General features: G+C 39.3%; 1 protein-coding gene across 3 annotated transcripts in view; it reads right to left on the bottom strand.

The window, feature by feature from the left end:
- The window catches only part of rempA (intraflagellar transport protein rempA), a 116,642-nt gene that overhangs the window by 65,197 nt on the left and 36,249 nt on the right, over positions 1-15,196 (bottom strand). For all 3 annotated transcript variants that reach the window (XM_068380529.1, XM_068380528.1, XM_068380527.1), the window contains 4 exons: positions 14,512-14,704; positions 6,182-6,327; positions 5,285-5,383; positions 2,602-2,791 (listed from right to left, as the gene is read on the bottom strand). In XM_068380529.1, coding sequence (XP_068236630.1) covers positions 2,602-2,791; positions 5,285-5,383; positions 6,182-6,327; positions 14,512-14,704 — 628 coding nt within the window. The remainder of the gene's footprint in view (positions 1-2,601; positions 2,792-5,284; positions 5,384-6,181; positions 6,328-14,511; positions 14,705-15,196) is intronic.

The raw sequence follows: 15,196 nt of genomic DNA, 5'->3' as shown, positions 1-15,196 counted from the left end.
TGGATCGGAGTTGTGGGGAATGAAAGTGATGGAGAGACAGAAATTGAATGTGTTTGAGATGAAGTGTCTAAGGAGTATGGCTGGTGTATCTCGAGTAGATAAGGTTAGGAACGAAGTGGTGAGGGAGAGAACGGGTGTAAGAAATGAGTTAGCGGCTAGAGTGGATATGAATGTGTTGAGGTGGTTTGGCCATGATGAGAGAATGGAAAATGGTTGTCTGCTAAAGAAGGTGATGAATGCAAGAGTTGATGGGAGAAGTACAAGAGGAAGGCCAAGGTTTGGGTGGATGGATGGTGTGAAGAAAGCTCTGGGTGATAGGAGGATAGATGTGAGAGAGGCAAGAGAGCGTGCTAGAAATAGGAATGAATGGCGAGCGATTGTGACGCAGTTCCGGTAGGCCCTGCTGCTTCCTCCGGTGCCTTAGATGACCGCGGAGGTAGCAGCAGTAGGAGATTCAGCTTTATGAAGCTTCATCTGTGGTGGATAATGTAGGAGGTTGGGCTGTGGCACCCTAGCAGTACCAGCTGAACTCGGTTGAGTCCCTGGTTAGGCTGAAGGAACGTAGAGAGTAGAGGTCCCCTTTTTGTTTTGTTTCATTGTTGATGTCGGCTACCCCCCAAAATTGGGGGAAGTGCCTTTGGTATATGTATGTATGTATGTACACTACCATACTAGTTGGCAAAGCAGGATACAGTACTATACTGTAAGCCCAAGGGCTCCAAAAGGGAAAAATAACCCAGTGAGGAAAGGAAATAAAGTGTATTCTTAATAAATGATTAATATAAGCTATCTTAAGATCAGTAACATTAAAATAGATCTATCATATATAAAATATGAAGAGAGACTTGTGTTAGTCTACTAAACATAAAAAAATTTCACTTCAAGTTTGAACTTCTAAAGTTCCACCAATTTAACACCCAGAGTAGGAAGATCATTCCACAATCTGGTCAAAGCTGTAATAAACTTCTTGGCTACTGTGCAGTATTGAGGTTTATGACTGAGAAGTCCTGACTGTTAGAATTACCTGCATTTAAGTCATTTCCTCCAAATCTGCTATAATTTTTTTCTTTTTTTATATTTCTTTAACCGATTAGAAATAATCCTAATACTACATTTAACCCTTTTACCCCCAATGGACGTACTGGTACGTTTCACAAAACTCATCCCTTTACCCCCATGGACGTACCGGTACGTACCTTGCAAAAAACTGCTTTTTACATTTTTTGCATATTCTTTATAATTTTATGAGAAACTTCAGGCATTTTCCAAAAGAATGAGACCAACCTGACCTCTCTATGACAAAAACTAAGGCTGTTAGAGCAATTTAAAAAAAAATATATTGCAAAATGTGCTTGAAAAAAAAAAACCTGGGGGTTAAGGGTTGGAAAGCTCCAAATAGCTTGGGGGTAAAAGGGTTAATGTCTCTTCTTCATCTCTATGATAAAAGTAACACTTTTTCCATTGACCCAGCTAACCCTAGCCGGCGATGGGCTTGGTGGTCGAGCTTCCATGTGAACAAAGCCCACTGCCATCCAAAAAATTATGCAACCAATCAGCTTTAGCTGAAACATCACCAACGACATTACATTAAATAGCCAAGAGAATCATACAATATGAAATGCCATGTTAAAGTTTTCATAGTTTATATAGGAAATATATATTTAATATTGTTACTTTAATGTTGTTACTGTTCTTAAAATATTTTATTTTTCCTAGTTTGCTTTCATCAAAGGCTATTTTCCCAGTTGAGGTCCCTGGGCTTATAGCATCCTGCTTTTCCAATTAGGGTTGTAGCTTAGCAAATAATAATAATAATTATAATACATACATATACCAAGGCACTTCCCCAAATTTTGGGGGGTAGCCGACATCAACAAATGAAACAAAACAAAAAGGGGACCTCTACTCTCTACGTTCCTCCCAGCCTGACAAGGGACTCAACCGAGTTCAGCTGGTACTGCTAGGGTGCCACAGGTTTTAATAATAAAAGCACCAACTCTTGTGAATGGAGGCATATTAGGATCCAAACTACCTACTCTGTCTTCTACCTAACAATCTAGTTGTCTAAAATAGCAACTAGGAATGTGGTAATGCAAGAATTAGCAGAAAAGGATCTAGAGTAATTAAAGAATTCAAAGCACTGCGAGAGTATGGTTGATTCTGTAAAGCTCAGGGAATATTCCGAACATTTGCCTACATGCAAACACTCGCTAGCCTTTTCAGATTGAATACAGGAAGCTAAATACAAATGCTTTCAAGTCCATCACTATAAAAACTTTGCTGGACTATTGTGTATTAGAGAATGCTTCATGTGTAACTACAGAATACTGACTCCTTTATTTATAGTCTTCTTTATGACTTCCTACTGTATTATAAATTGTAACAAATACTTGTCCTTTTTATACTTAAATCTGAATACAAAGGATGAAAAATTTCTAAATAACAATTATATATGATCTTTCTCATGACATAACTTACTTGCTAGAGATTTTACACAAATCCAAGTACTGGATAGAAAATATTTTTCAAAGCAATTAACAGGAATTGACATTATTTTACCTTATACAGTATTCTAATCTCCATGAATAAAAAACCACTAACCAATAACTCTCAAATGTGTAGCATCAGATGTGATTTCGTATATAACCATTTTCTTCAAGTTCCACAAAAGCAGATGATCAACGGTGTTATTAACACCACGGACTTGGATTTCCGATCGCAATTCTAAATGACTGCCTCCTGAAAACACATCTACAGACAGCTGTGTCGGGGATACTTGCACAACAGAGACCTGAAAAGGCAGAAGTATACAGTAATCTAAGAGTTGGAAAAATTTACAGTTCAACCAAAAGTGCAACTTAAGAAATTACAAAACATAATAAACAGAGGAGCAAGACTGATAAAAGGTGTCCCACCAAGAGAAAGGATCACCCCTATACTAATCGATTTACACTGGCTGCCGATTAAAGCGAGAATTGTATTTAAAATATGTACAATAACCCACCAGGTTATCAGAACCCGGCGTCCAAAAGACTTAAGAAAATTGCTACATACTGTATTGCGCAGCCAACAAATTGTGTCGACATGAGAATAGCTACAGATGGCTTCAAACTGTTGGAACCTAGATTTATGTCTACTTTAGGCTCCAGAGCCTTTAGATATGCAGCCCCAAGACTATATAATAAGCTCCCACGAAACATTCGAAAGATTGAAGACATTAAGGCTTTCAAGAGGGAACTGAAGACTTTCTTATTTCATGAGTCTTTTGACAGTGACGATTTAACAGTAAATGAGCAATACGCGATATGAAACGTTAAATACTCTGAACGAACAAGGTAAAACGACAGTGGAGGTCCTGTATAGAGTGGGGTTCCCCTGCTGTATGGGACCGGAAAAGCAGCCATCAAAGTAAGTAAAGTAAGTAATAGATATATTTGTAACTCCCTTGTTTTAACTACAAAAGTGCCTGAATAACATTTAAATACAAGTTCTCGGGTATTCTAGCAAATTAGATGTTGGACAAAATACATTTGCCAGTTTACTTCCAATTCTAAATTTTAATAGATAGTACCATACAGTACTTGTAAATTAGGAATCTTTTCCATAATGTTTTCAGTTTGGTCTAAATAAAACTTAACAGCACTTTTGGGACATAAAAATCCTTTTTTCTGATATGACTTATTGACCCCTTTCAAAGAACGAATATGGAAATAGGGAGGCAAAATTATTTTTAAACCATTTTAACCCTGAAAGTAAGTAAAAAGATGAAATAATTTTCTCCACACCAAACTATTATATGAAAATGACTGTAGTTCACCGATGTTAAAGCTAAAGGAAAAGTCTTAACCATGAGATCTTTAAAAGAAAGGTCTCCTAAGGGTTCAAAATGAGAGCTCTCTAAATACTGTCAGACTACATCTAGATTCCAATAAGCTAATCTAACAACTGGAGGTTTCTCAATGACAAAATACCAACTAAACAGTTGGATAAAACCCAACAAGAACAAGTCTAATGCTAGATATTCGAGAACTGTATCAAGCATGGACCTATAATCCTTAAAAGCCGTGATAGAAAATTTTCCGCAATTTTGGTAGGCAGCCTACAAAAAGAGAAACAAAAGGGGATTTTTTCTCATCTTCCCTCTTTGCCTGACGAGGGACTTCAAGTTTGGTTGGTACTGCTATGGTGCCACAGCCCACCCACCCCAATTTTCCACCACAAATGCAGTTTCATATGCAGACTCCCCTACTACCGCTATCTCAGCGGACCAGACGTAGCAGCAGGGCCTATCAGAGATGTGTCGTGTAAACAAATTGTAAGACTTATTGGGACACTGTTTTGTGGCCATATGAACTTTAAGACTAACAAGGTTTTACTATAACTATGTAAAGTTCTTTTTTGCCAAGTGTTCTAAGTTGGAGATTGTTCAACACTTTTTGCATTTTAGACCCCTGTTCATCTTCATCTGGTATTACAGTACTGTATTAGAATATTGGTACATGAAGATTTCAGAATTTTATTATTTTTTTTTCTGTATAATTTAATTGCATGTACAGTACAGTGAAATCCATTTCTACATTGTAAAGTAAACCTTTTGATACTGCACATTTCTAAAGGTTCAAAGTGCAGGTGTTAAATACAGTACTATCAGCAGTTTACTACTACACCTATGGTGTTATAATGAAGTACAAATACTCCTTATCCATTTATCAAGTACTGCTTGCAAGATTTTTTTTTACAATAGGAGAAATTGTGTATTTATGAAATTTAGAATTTAAAAATATTTTGATTGAGATTTTGATTTAGTTTGAGTAATGAGAATATTAATTTAATCTGTACATACATACATACATACACAAAATTTTAGGGGGTAGCCGACATCAAACAAATGAAACAAAAAAGGGGACCTCTCCTCTCTACATTCCTCCCAGCCTGACAAGGGGCTCATCCAGGTTTGGGTGGATGGATGGAGTGAAGAAAGCTTTGAGTGATAAGAGGATAGATGTGAGAGAGGCAAGAGAGCGTGCTAGAAATAGGAATGAATGGCGAGCGATTGACACACAGTTCCGGTAGGCCCTGCTGCTTCCTCCGGTGCCTTGGATGACCGCGGAGGTAGCAGCAGTAGGGGATTCAGCGTTATGAAGGTTCATCTATATAATTTGTAAGAGTATAAAATTAAATGTGCATGTTTACTATAAAGTTAAACAGAGTAAAGAGTTTGATTTCTCTAATCCTTAATTCATAGATCCCAAAACATCTAGAGAGAGAGACAAATATGACCAACCTGATCTCTGTAGCTCGCAACCATATGCTGTTCATTCAAAATGTACACATCACGTACTGTGTTGACACCCAGTAGGTTTTGTGTTGAGCCCCACATAACCTGTAAAGTAGAATAGATTACCATCAACAATATAGTTGCTGCAGTGTACTATTTGACAAATAGCGGAAAACATACAAAAACAATTAACTTTGGAAAGCTCAAGATTGACATTGTTGCTCAACTTTCAGGTAGTCTTCAAGTAGGGACAAATTACTTTTAAAGATAAACTTGGAAAATCAAAGGATAACAATAAAGAAACTAAGATAAACACACACCAGGTTCTTTAAAAGATATACAATGACGTTTTCATTTATACATAATATAGGTAATTAGGTTTAGTAGTTAGTAGTTATTGTACTACATACAAGCTTACTCAATATTCCTTTAAAGAATACAAGGACACTCCTATTTCAGTTTCTCTACAATACTTTCATCATTTTATTGTAACCTTACATCTTATTCATTTTTAATAAAAGTTAGTCAAACACAAAGAAGTTATATACCTTCATAAATATAGTATTAGGTATCTGCAACATGATGAATTCAACAGACAAATATATTTCAAACTTGGCAAAGTCTGACTTAGTGAGGCTTTACTGCTACACTATGAAACACTGTCTTAAAATAGTTTGCAATTAAAGTCTTAATATCTTCAATTTAAAACAAAACTTTGGCATAAATTACTTTGCGTTTGAATACGTAAGAAAGGTAGCTACAACTAAAAATTTCCTTAAGGTATTCCCTAAAGCTATGAGACAATTCCATATTCTTTCTAGCTAAGGGCCAACTTTATCTAGCCAAGACGAAATGTAAAGGTAAATGCTACCCAATGTGAAAACTTCATTAAATAATACATACCTGTTTAACAGCACCTGAAATAACTGCAGGACTTTGAAGTACCCAGTCTTTCTCAGGGTCTTTTGTATATTCATCATCACCCAATTTATGTTCTTCGTACTTCCACATAGCTATGCTACCGAGAGTTGTACCTGCACATAGGATTCCTGTAGAGTAAATTTAAGATTAATGTTAACCATATTTGGTCTATCACTTTCATTTTAGAATTATAAAGTAAGATTATACAAAAATGCTTGGCAGAAAGACTAATATGGAAATAAAAGATCTGAAACTCTCAGTACTTAAAAAAAGGTATATAAATTAACCAAGTTATTGAATCTAATTGACAAGGTAACAAGAAAATTATTGTGACTTGAATACTAGATAGTTTACACACAGACCATGCCAGGAACTTCTGATGCTCCTCAACTTACACTTGGGTCATATTCAAATTAATCTGCCTTAAAGAGGAAGATAATTCATATCAAATATCAACTTTAATATACGGTACAGTACCAGGCCTTTCAACACTTTCATCTATTATGCTAGCTAAATTACTCTTTAACATTGTTAATGTTTCCAGAGAAGGGTCTCATTTTACATCTAATTACCAGCGTTTGGCCAATAATCTTCCTAATATTGGTTTTCTGGCTCTGAAATCATCAAATTAATGAATATTACAGTAAATAAATATGATATTTTAATAATAAAATAAATTTTTGAACATACTTACCCGCTGGTTATATATAATAGCTTTATTCTTTCTGACCAGCAGAAAATTCAAAACTCACCCCCATCGCATCTATATGCCAGGTATACACTAGCACCACCATGGAGCTAGGCCGAACTATCCCTCCTAGTCTCAGATTTTTTTATGCCCATAGGTCTCTAGAGGGGAGGAAGGGGGGGATTTTAAGTTATATAACCAGCAGGTAAGTATGTTCAAAAATTTATTTTATCATGAAAATATAATTTTTAAACATTTAAACTTACCCGCTGGTTATATATAATAGCTGATTGACACCCTTGGTGGCGGGTCAGAGACAGCAAGATTAATGGAATTTCACTTAAGTTTATAAAACAAAAAACTTAGCTTAAGGGTTCGTACCTATTTAGGACGCTGACTTCAATGGCTCTCTGCAATCATAAGTCTGCTGTCCTTGAGAACCAGCGACCCACCCAGGGGGCTGAAGAACTCTAGGAGCTGTCAAATGGTGACTAACCTATAACATGACAGGACCTCTACCAATACCCTTGTTCCGGGCGCTCTCGAGGAACAATTGACTACCTGACTCAATCAAAGATAGCAGAAGATTGTCTAACAATTTCTTCCAATCCTAAAATATATATACAAGTTCCAAGAGGGGAAAAAGGGTACTAGGGATTTAAGGCAGTGTAGTGGTAGATCCTTCACCTACTACTGTACTGCATTCGCTGCTACGAATGGTCCAAAAGTGTAGCAGTCCTCATAAAGAGTCTGGACAAGTTTTAAATAATGTGATGCGAATACAGATTTACTTCTCCAAAACATTGTATCCAATATACTTTGCAGAGAACGATTTTGTTTAAAGGCTACAGAAGTTACCACTGCTCCAACTTCATGAGTTTTAACTTTTAAGAGTTTAAGATCTGCCTCACCACACTGTGCGTGAGCATCTTTAATTAAAATTCTTATAAAATATAAGGCGTTTTTTGACATAAGTAAAGAAGGCTTTTTTACAACACACCAAAGAGCGTCTGAACTGCCTCTTAAACTTTTAGTCCTGTCTAAATATACTCTTAATGCTCTAACAGGACAAAGAACCTTCCCTATTTCGTCACCCACCAAATCAGAGGTTAGCAATTTCGAAAGATTTTGGCCAAGGGTGAGAAGGAAGTTAGTTTTTGGCTAGAAAATTAAGCTGCAGGGAGCATATAGCTTTCCCGTTTCTAAAGCCAACGTTTTTACTAAAAGCATGAACCTCACTGACCCTTTTAGCTGTTGCTAGGCTTACTAAAAATAGTCTTTAGAGTCAGATCTTTAAAAAAAAGCAGAGCTCAGGGGTTCAAATCTGTTACTCGTAAGAAATTTTAAAACTACGTCCAAATTCCAGGCTGGTGAATCTTGTTGACATTTTATAGAGTTTTCAAAGGATCTAAGCAGATCCTGAAGGTCCTTGTTATTCAAGAGGTCTAATTGTCTATGCCTAAAGACCGTTGCTAACATACTCCTATATCACTTAATGGTACGAGGAGGAGAAATTGTTCTTTCTTCTAAGTTCTAGAAAGAAATCGGCAATTTGAGCTATAGAGGTACTGGAAGAAAAAACTGAGTTTGTTTTACACCATGCTCTAAAAACTTCCCACTTGGATTGGTATACTCTGATCATTGAAGTTCTCCTTGCTCTAGCAATAGCCTTGGCTGCCTCCTTCGAAAATCCTCTAGATCTTGCAATTTTTTCGATAGTCTGAAGGCAGTCAGACGTAGAGCTGGGAGATTTAGATGGTTTCTTGCCAAGTGTGGTTGTCTGAGAAGATCTATTCTCAATGGTAAGCTTCTTGGGATGTCCACCATCCATTCCAGTACCTCTGTGAACCAACCTCTTGACGTCCAGAATGGGGCTATCAACGTCAATCTGGTTCCCTCGTGAGACACAAACTTTTGCAGAACTTTGTGCAGCACTTTGAAAGGTGGAAAGGCATACAGATCTAGATGTGACCAGTCCATCAGGAACGCGTCTATGTGTGACGCTTCGAGATCAAGAACTGGGGAGCAGTAATTCTCTAGTCTTTTGTTCTTTGAGGTTGCGAATACTGTAGATCCATCAGGGGACGACCCCATAATCGCCAAAGTTTCTTGCATACCTCTAAATGCAGTGTCCACTCTGTGGAGAGAACTTGGTTCCTCCTGCTGAGGCTGTCTGCCCTCACATTCCTTTCCTCTTGAATGAATCGTGTTAATAGGGAAATATTTCTTTGATGTGCCCAAATGAGAAGCATTTTTGCTAACTCGTAAAGAGGCCTGGAATGCGTTCCTCCTTGCTTCGCTATGTATGCCAAGTTGTGGTATTGTCCGCATTGATTTGGATAACTTTGTTTCGTACTAGATTCTCGAACCCCTTGAGAGCTAATAGGACTGCTAACAGTTTCTTCTGGTTGATGTGGAGACTTAATTGTTGATTGGAGACTTAAATGTTGAGTTGTCCACAGACCCGAAATCTCTGACTTTCCCAGTTTTGCTCCCCACCCAAAGTCCGAGGCGTCGGAAAAAAAACTAGGTCTGGGCTCTTCTGTTCCAAAGAGAGACCCTCCTGGAGTCTGTCTAAGTTGTTCCACCAACACAGGCACTCTTTTATCTGATCCGTAAGAGGAATGCTCTCTTTGTCTAGACTGTTCTCCTTGTTCCAATGACAATTGAGATGGAACTGAAGGGGTCGTAAATTTACCTTCCCCAGACACACAAATTGTTCCAGTGAGGAGAGGGTTCCCAGGAGACTCATCCACTCCCTTACTGAACAAAGCTCCTTCTTTAAAAAAGGCACGAATCCTTAGGAGAGCTGACTGAATCCTTTCAGGTGATGGAAAAACCTGAAAAGTCAGACTGTGAATATCCATCCCCAAATAAAGAATCCTCTGTGAAGGGATCAATTGAGACTTCTCTACAATTACCAGCAGTCCTAACTCCTTCGCCAGACTCATTGTTAGATGCAAATCCTCCAGACAGCGATTGAATGATGGGGCTCTTAGTAGCCAATCGTCCAAATACAGGGAGGCCCTGATGCCTCTTGAGTGGAGCATGCTTGCCACATTCATCATGATCTTTGTGAATATCAGCGGGGCGGTAGTGAGGCCGAAACATAGGGCCCGGAATTGGAATACTTCCTCCCTGTCGACAAACCTTAGATAACATTTGCAACTTGGGTGAATTGGAACATGAAAATAAGCATCCTGGAGGTCTAATGAGACCATCCAGTCGCCTTTCCTTATTCCCGCAAGAACTGAACTTTGGGATTCCATTGTAAATTTCGTCTTTTGGACGTAGTTGCTGAGGGCACTTACGTCCAGGACTGGCCTCCATTCTCCCGAGCTCTTGGGAACCAGGAACAGCCTGTTGTAGAAGCCTGGTGATTTTAAATCCCTCACCCTCTCTATCGACTCCTTCTCCAGCAAGAGGGACATTTGGAGTTGCATGGCCTGCCTCTTTACTTCTTCCTTGTATTTGGGAGAAAGATCCACCGGGTTTGAAATCAATGGGGGTTTTGAGATGAAAGGGATTTTGTAACCCCTCTTTAAAACTTGGACAGACCATGGGTCTGCTCCCTTTTCCTCCCAGGTCTGCCAAAATTTGTGCAGCCTGGCCCCCACTGCTGTCTGAAGGTACAGGCAGTCAGACTGCTCCTGCCTGACCTCGAACCTCTTCTTGCTCTGGTCCTTCTACTATCAGGTCTGAAGCTGCCTCTGCCGACTGTCTTTCCTCGAAAAAACTTTGTCGTTTGTGGAAAAGTAGAATCATCCTTGAACCCACGAGTAGTAAAGGACGTTGGAAGGACCTTCCTTGCCGACTTAGCGACCAGATCATGAGTAGCCTTTTGAGTGAGGACAGAAGCTACCTCCTTTACCAGTTCCTGAGGGAAAAGAGAAGGAGAAAGAGGAGAATAGAGCAACTCTGACCTCTGGAATGGAGTGACCCCCACAGAGAGAAAAGAGCACATGGTCTCTCGCTTCTTGACCACCCCTGCTGTGAATAAGGCTGCCAATTCATTTGAACCATCTCTTACAGCTTTGTCCATGCAGGACATAATATGAATAAGATTAGAAGTCTCAGGGTCCTTTAGAGCACAGACTTTCTTTCCCAAGGTACCCATAGACCAGTCAAGAAAATTAAAAACCTCAAAGGCTCTATATATATGCCTTTAAGAAGATGGTCGAATTCAGTTATGGACCAGAAGATCTTCGTTCTCCTCATAGCAAAGCGTCGAGAAGAGTCCACCAAACTTGAGAAGTCGCCCTGAGCAGAGGCAGGAACTCCCAAACCTAAGACGCCTCCTGTTTCATACCAAATACTGGACTTGGAAGCTAACTTGGCTAGCGGAAACGAGAAGTTTGTCTTTCCTGTAACTCTCTTAGACTGCATCCAGTTCTCCATTAATTTTAATGCTCTCTTAGAAGAGTGTGAGAGAACCATCTAAGTGAATCTTGATGTTTTTGAAGATAAACCCACTGTAAACTCCGATGGAGGGGAGCGAGGAGCTAAAGGAGTAAAATTGTCAGGAAATAATTCTGAGAAAATCAGCATAATCTTCCTGAAATCAACAGAGTCTTGTGTTGTTTTATTTCCTTTATCCTCAGAGGCAATGTCCAATGGTTCATCCAAGGATGAATGATCATCATGATCCTCTTCAGAAATAATAGCAGCAGGAGTCATCGCTTCTAGTTCTGAAAAACGCCGCTCGCGCACGCGGGCGCCAGGCGAGCGATGCACGCGATCAAGAGGCTCAGCTTGTTTACTTGCTTGGCGCTCCTTAAGGTTGCGCTTGGCGTTACGTTCGTGCGCATGCTGAACTGAAATAGACTGACGATTGGCGTCATGGTCCGCTCGACAGGAGACATCACGGTCTCTTTGTTTTAAGTCACGCTTTACTAGGCGCGTAACGTCACGTTCAGGCGCCTGGCGCGTGAGATCGCGCTCAGCTGCTTGGAACTTGTTGTTGCGCTTAGAATGATGACCCCCGACGTCACGCTCATTCGCTTGACATCTACTTTCAACAGAAACAGGTACTGCAAGAGTACTAGCAGACTTAAAAGCGGCACTTCTATCACCCCGATCAACATCACGTGAAAAGGTAGGCCGCCTGTGCGACATCACGTCACGATCGGAATCGTGACGAACAAACGCTTTGTCGACTGCGGGCTGATAAGAATGCATGAAAGTAGATAGTTGTTGTTTCATATCAAGCAGCATAGACCACTTAGGATCCTGCTTAGGCCGCCTCTGCGACATCGTTTGTGAAACGGGTCGAAACTTCAATAGCGAATTCTCGCTCTTCGTCGCTCTCATTACGCTCCTCATAATCGGGAGATTGAATCCAGTCCGATGGAAGCGGTGGTGCATGCACCGTAACCTCAGACTCAGGAATAATTTCTGATTCAGTCTGAATCATTCAGTCAATATCTGACGTCTTGTTAGACCGCTTAGGCGGAGAGCATTGAGTATGCAGCTGAAAGTTCTCTGGCGAGTCCCAATGACTACAACCAGGCCTTTGTGGTGAAGGATCGCGGCCTTGTGCGCCTTCATCCACTTTTCTTTTAAGGGGTCTGGAAGCTTGATGCCAGCCCTTCTTTGTTTAGTCTCATCCAAGGACGAGGACAAAAAATTAACCTCACCTTTCTCGTGGTGAGGGGGAGCGATCTGAGAAATAGATTCAACAGGAATGCTTGAAGGTACGTCTGTGCGCTTGATGATGCCTCTCGTTCCCTTTCGCCGCTCGACTTTACTTCTCCCATGGGCCTGGGAGCTTGCAAGAGGTCTGAGGCTAGGTGAACGACAAGAATACGCAGACGCACCATCCACATCACTGAACACTTAACATCACTAATAATATTACCACTTTTGAGCAGATTCACATCGGACAAAATTTGGTCTCTGTCCTCTGCCAGCGATTCCACTCTCGAACCAGGAGCCTGGATCGCTGTCATCATATCCTTCATTGTTGGTTCAGATTGAAAAGGATTAGGTTCAGGATCTACCATTATCGGGGAATTAGGTTCAATGACATTTGAAAATGATACATCCCTTGAACGGGAGGAACTACGTCTAATTCTATCCCTTTCCAATTTACGAGAGTAGCGATCATAAGCTAACCATTGACTCTCGGATAAATCAAAACACTCTTGACATCTATCCTCAAAATTACATATTTTACCCCGACATTTAATGCAAATTGAATGGGGATCCACCGAGGCTTTTGCAAGCCGAGTTTTACACCCTTTAATGCACTTCCTATATGAAGGGGAGGGGTCAGCCATTTTGGAAATGTAAATAGAGAGAGCAATTCAAGCAAGGGTCAAAATTAATTCAAATTAATTCAAATCAGTAGATATCCAAGAGAATCCGTAAGCTAGTCCAATAAATGCGAAAGTCAAAACCAATAAACAATTGTACATCACCAAGAACACTGTTAATTCCTGATAAACGGCGAGTGAATTTCCAAAGCTCTTGCCAATATGGCGGCAGAAAGAAATCTGGGCTAGGAGGGATAGTTCGGCCTAGCTCCATGGTGGCGCTAGTGTATACCTGGCATATAGATGCGATGGGCGCGAGGTTTGAATTTTCTGCCGGTCAGAAAGAATAAAGCTATTATATATAACCAGCGGGTAAGTTTAAGTGTTTAAAAATTTGCAAATAACAAAAATGTGTAATCAGGAACCAACGAACTTTTTTAATTTTGGATAGTGTACCTTTAATATACTTTTGTAAATTTATTTCTTAGTTCATAAAAATGCTTTGACCTCATCTTTTCATAATTTACTATCTGTAGTCTCTCTCTCTCTTTAAATATTTAAATAACATGCATATATGCTAAGTCAGTCACATTAAAGATTTGGATATTTGCTAAGTGTAACCCTATTTTTTAAATTTTATCTATAGAGAAATATCTTCTAAACATTGCCTAACTCCCAAGACTAAAAATGAGCAGCAGTACAATAATGGATTTTCATGAACCAGCAAAGTCTACATGGAACTGTATAGGTAAAAATCAAACTATATAAGATATTAACATTTTGTTTAAATGGTTAAAAACATTGTTAGCCCTTTTTACTGCAATGCCATTTTCTTTTCATTTCACAGACCTCTTGGATATTAAAAGAAATTTGATCATATGCAAGCCACCACAAAGTCAAAACTTCAAAATTCTAACCATCTAAAGTCCATAAGTATCTGCATAGCCAACAAGTAAGTTGCAATTCCTCATGTATGGGAGCAAAAAAGGATTTTGACGAAGGAAAAATCTATTTCTGGGCGGGGGACCTGTGCCGCCCAGTGAAATGCTCCTTATAGCACCATTTCTAAGGTATAAATACTGCTAAATATACCAGAGAAAAAAGTTGCATGGAATGCCAGGAATATACCCAGCTCGCTCACCCTTATAAGGTGTCGGTATAGTAACTGGGGCGTGTTAAAATGGAGTACTTAATGAGGAAATCACTCGTTCAATAAAAGAGGATGAAATGATGTTAATGTCATATGATCGTACATTTTACAAGTATGTTACACATCATATATTAAAGTGCAATATTACTCTTTTTTCCCTATCATCTTTCATTTATCGAACCCAAATAAAACTCTATCAAGGCCCATCCTCTAAACTTACTTTTATTTTCCGAGTACGTTAAGCACATTATGTACTCCTGATCCCGATAACTTGGTCCATGTAAAGATAGAACATAATTGTCCCCCGAATCTAAATTCCATAAGCGCACAGAGTTATCCCCTGTGGATACTGCAAGCAACCCAGAACCCGCCCAGGCCATTTGGATGTCATTGGTACGACCACTCAGCTTCACCTGTAATAATAGGAAAAGGGGAAAGAAAAGTATATGTACAGTATTAATAATGACTAATCCACTTTCAAATAACTTCACATATTAATGGTTAAAGGAGTCTGATTTCAATTTCATCAGAATAGATGCTCGCAAGAATGTCAGCCGGGCAACCCCTACACCCCACTGTGGTGCCCAGGCACAGCAGTGACCTCCCAAGTGAACAGCTTAAACTCACGGTCCCGGCGGGGATCAATCTGCTGCCATGCGAATGCTAGGCAAACATGTTACCACTGTACAGTACTAGCCAGGAGGCTAGTAACTTGTCAAAAAATTTACTTAATGCTTTAATACTAATATCAAAAGACCTTTGACAACTTTAAATACAGAACAGTAATTTAGAATTCTAACACAAGGAAATTGTAATTTATAAACCCAAGAGAAAGTAGTAGACAAGGAGTGTCTCATCATTAGTAAAATATGATTGATATGATTTCTAATTGTGGAATTTATGAC

This window comes from Palaemon carinicauda, chromosome 9 (assembly GCF_036898095.1).
Source record: "Palaemon carinicauda isolate YSFRI2023 chromosome 9, ASM3689809v2, whole genome shotgun sequence".
Taxonomy (NCBI): domain Eukaryota; kingdom Metazoa; phylum Arthropoda; class Malacostraca; order Decapoda; family Palaemonidae; genus Palaemon; species Palaemon carinicauda.
This window is presented reverse-complemented; position numbering and strand designations above follow the sequence as displayed.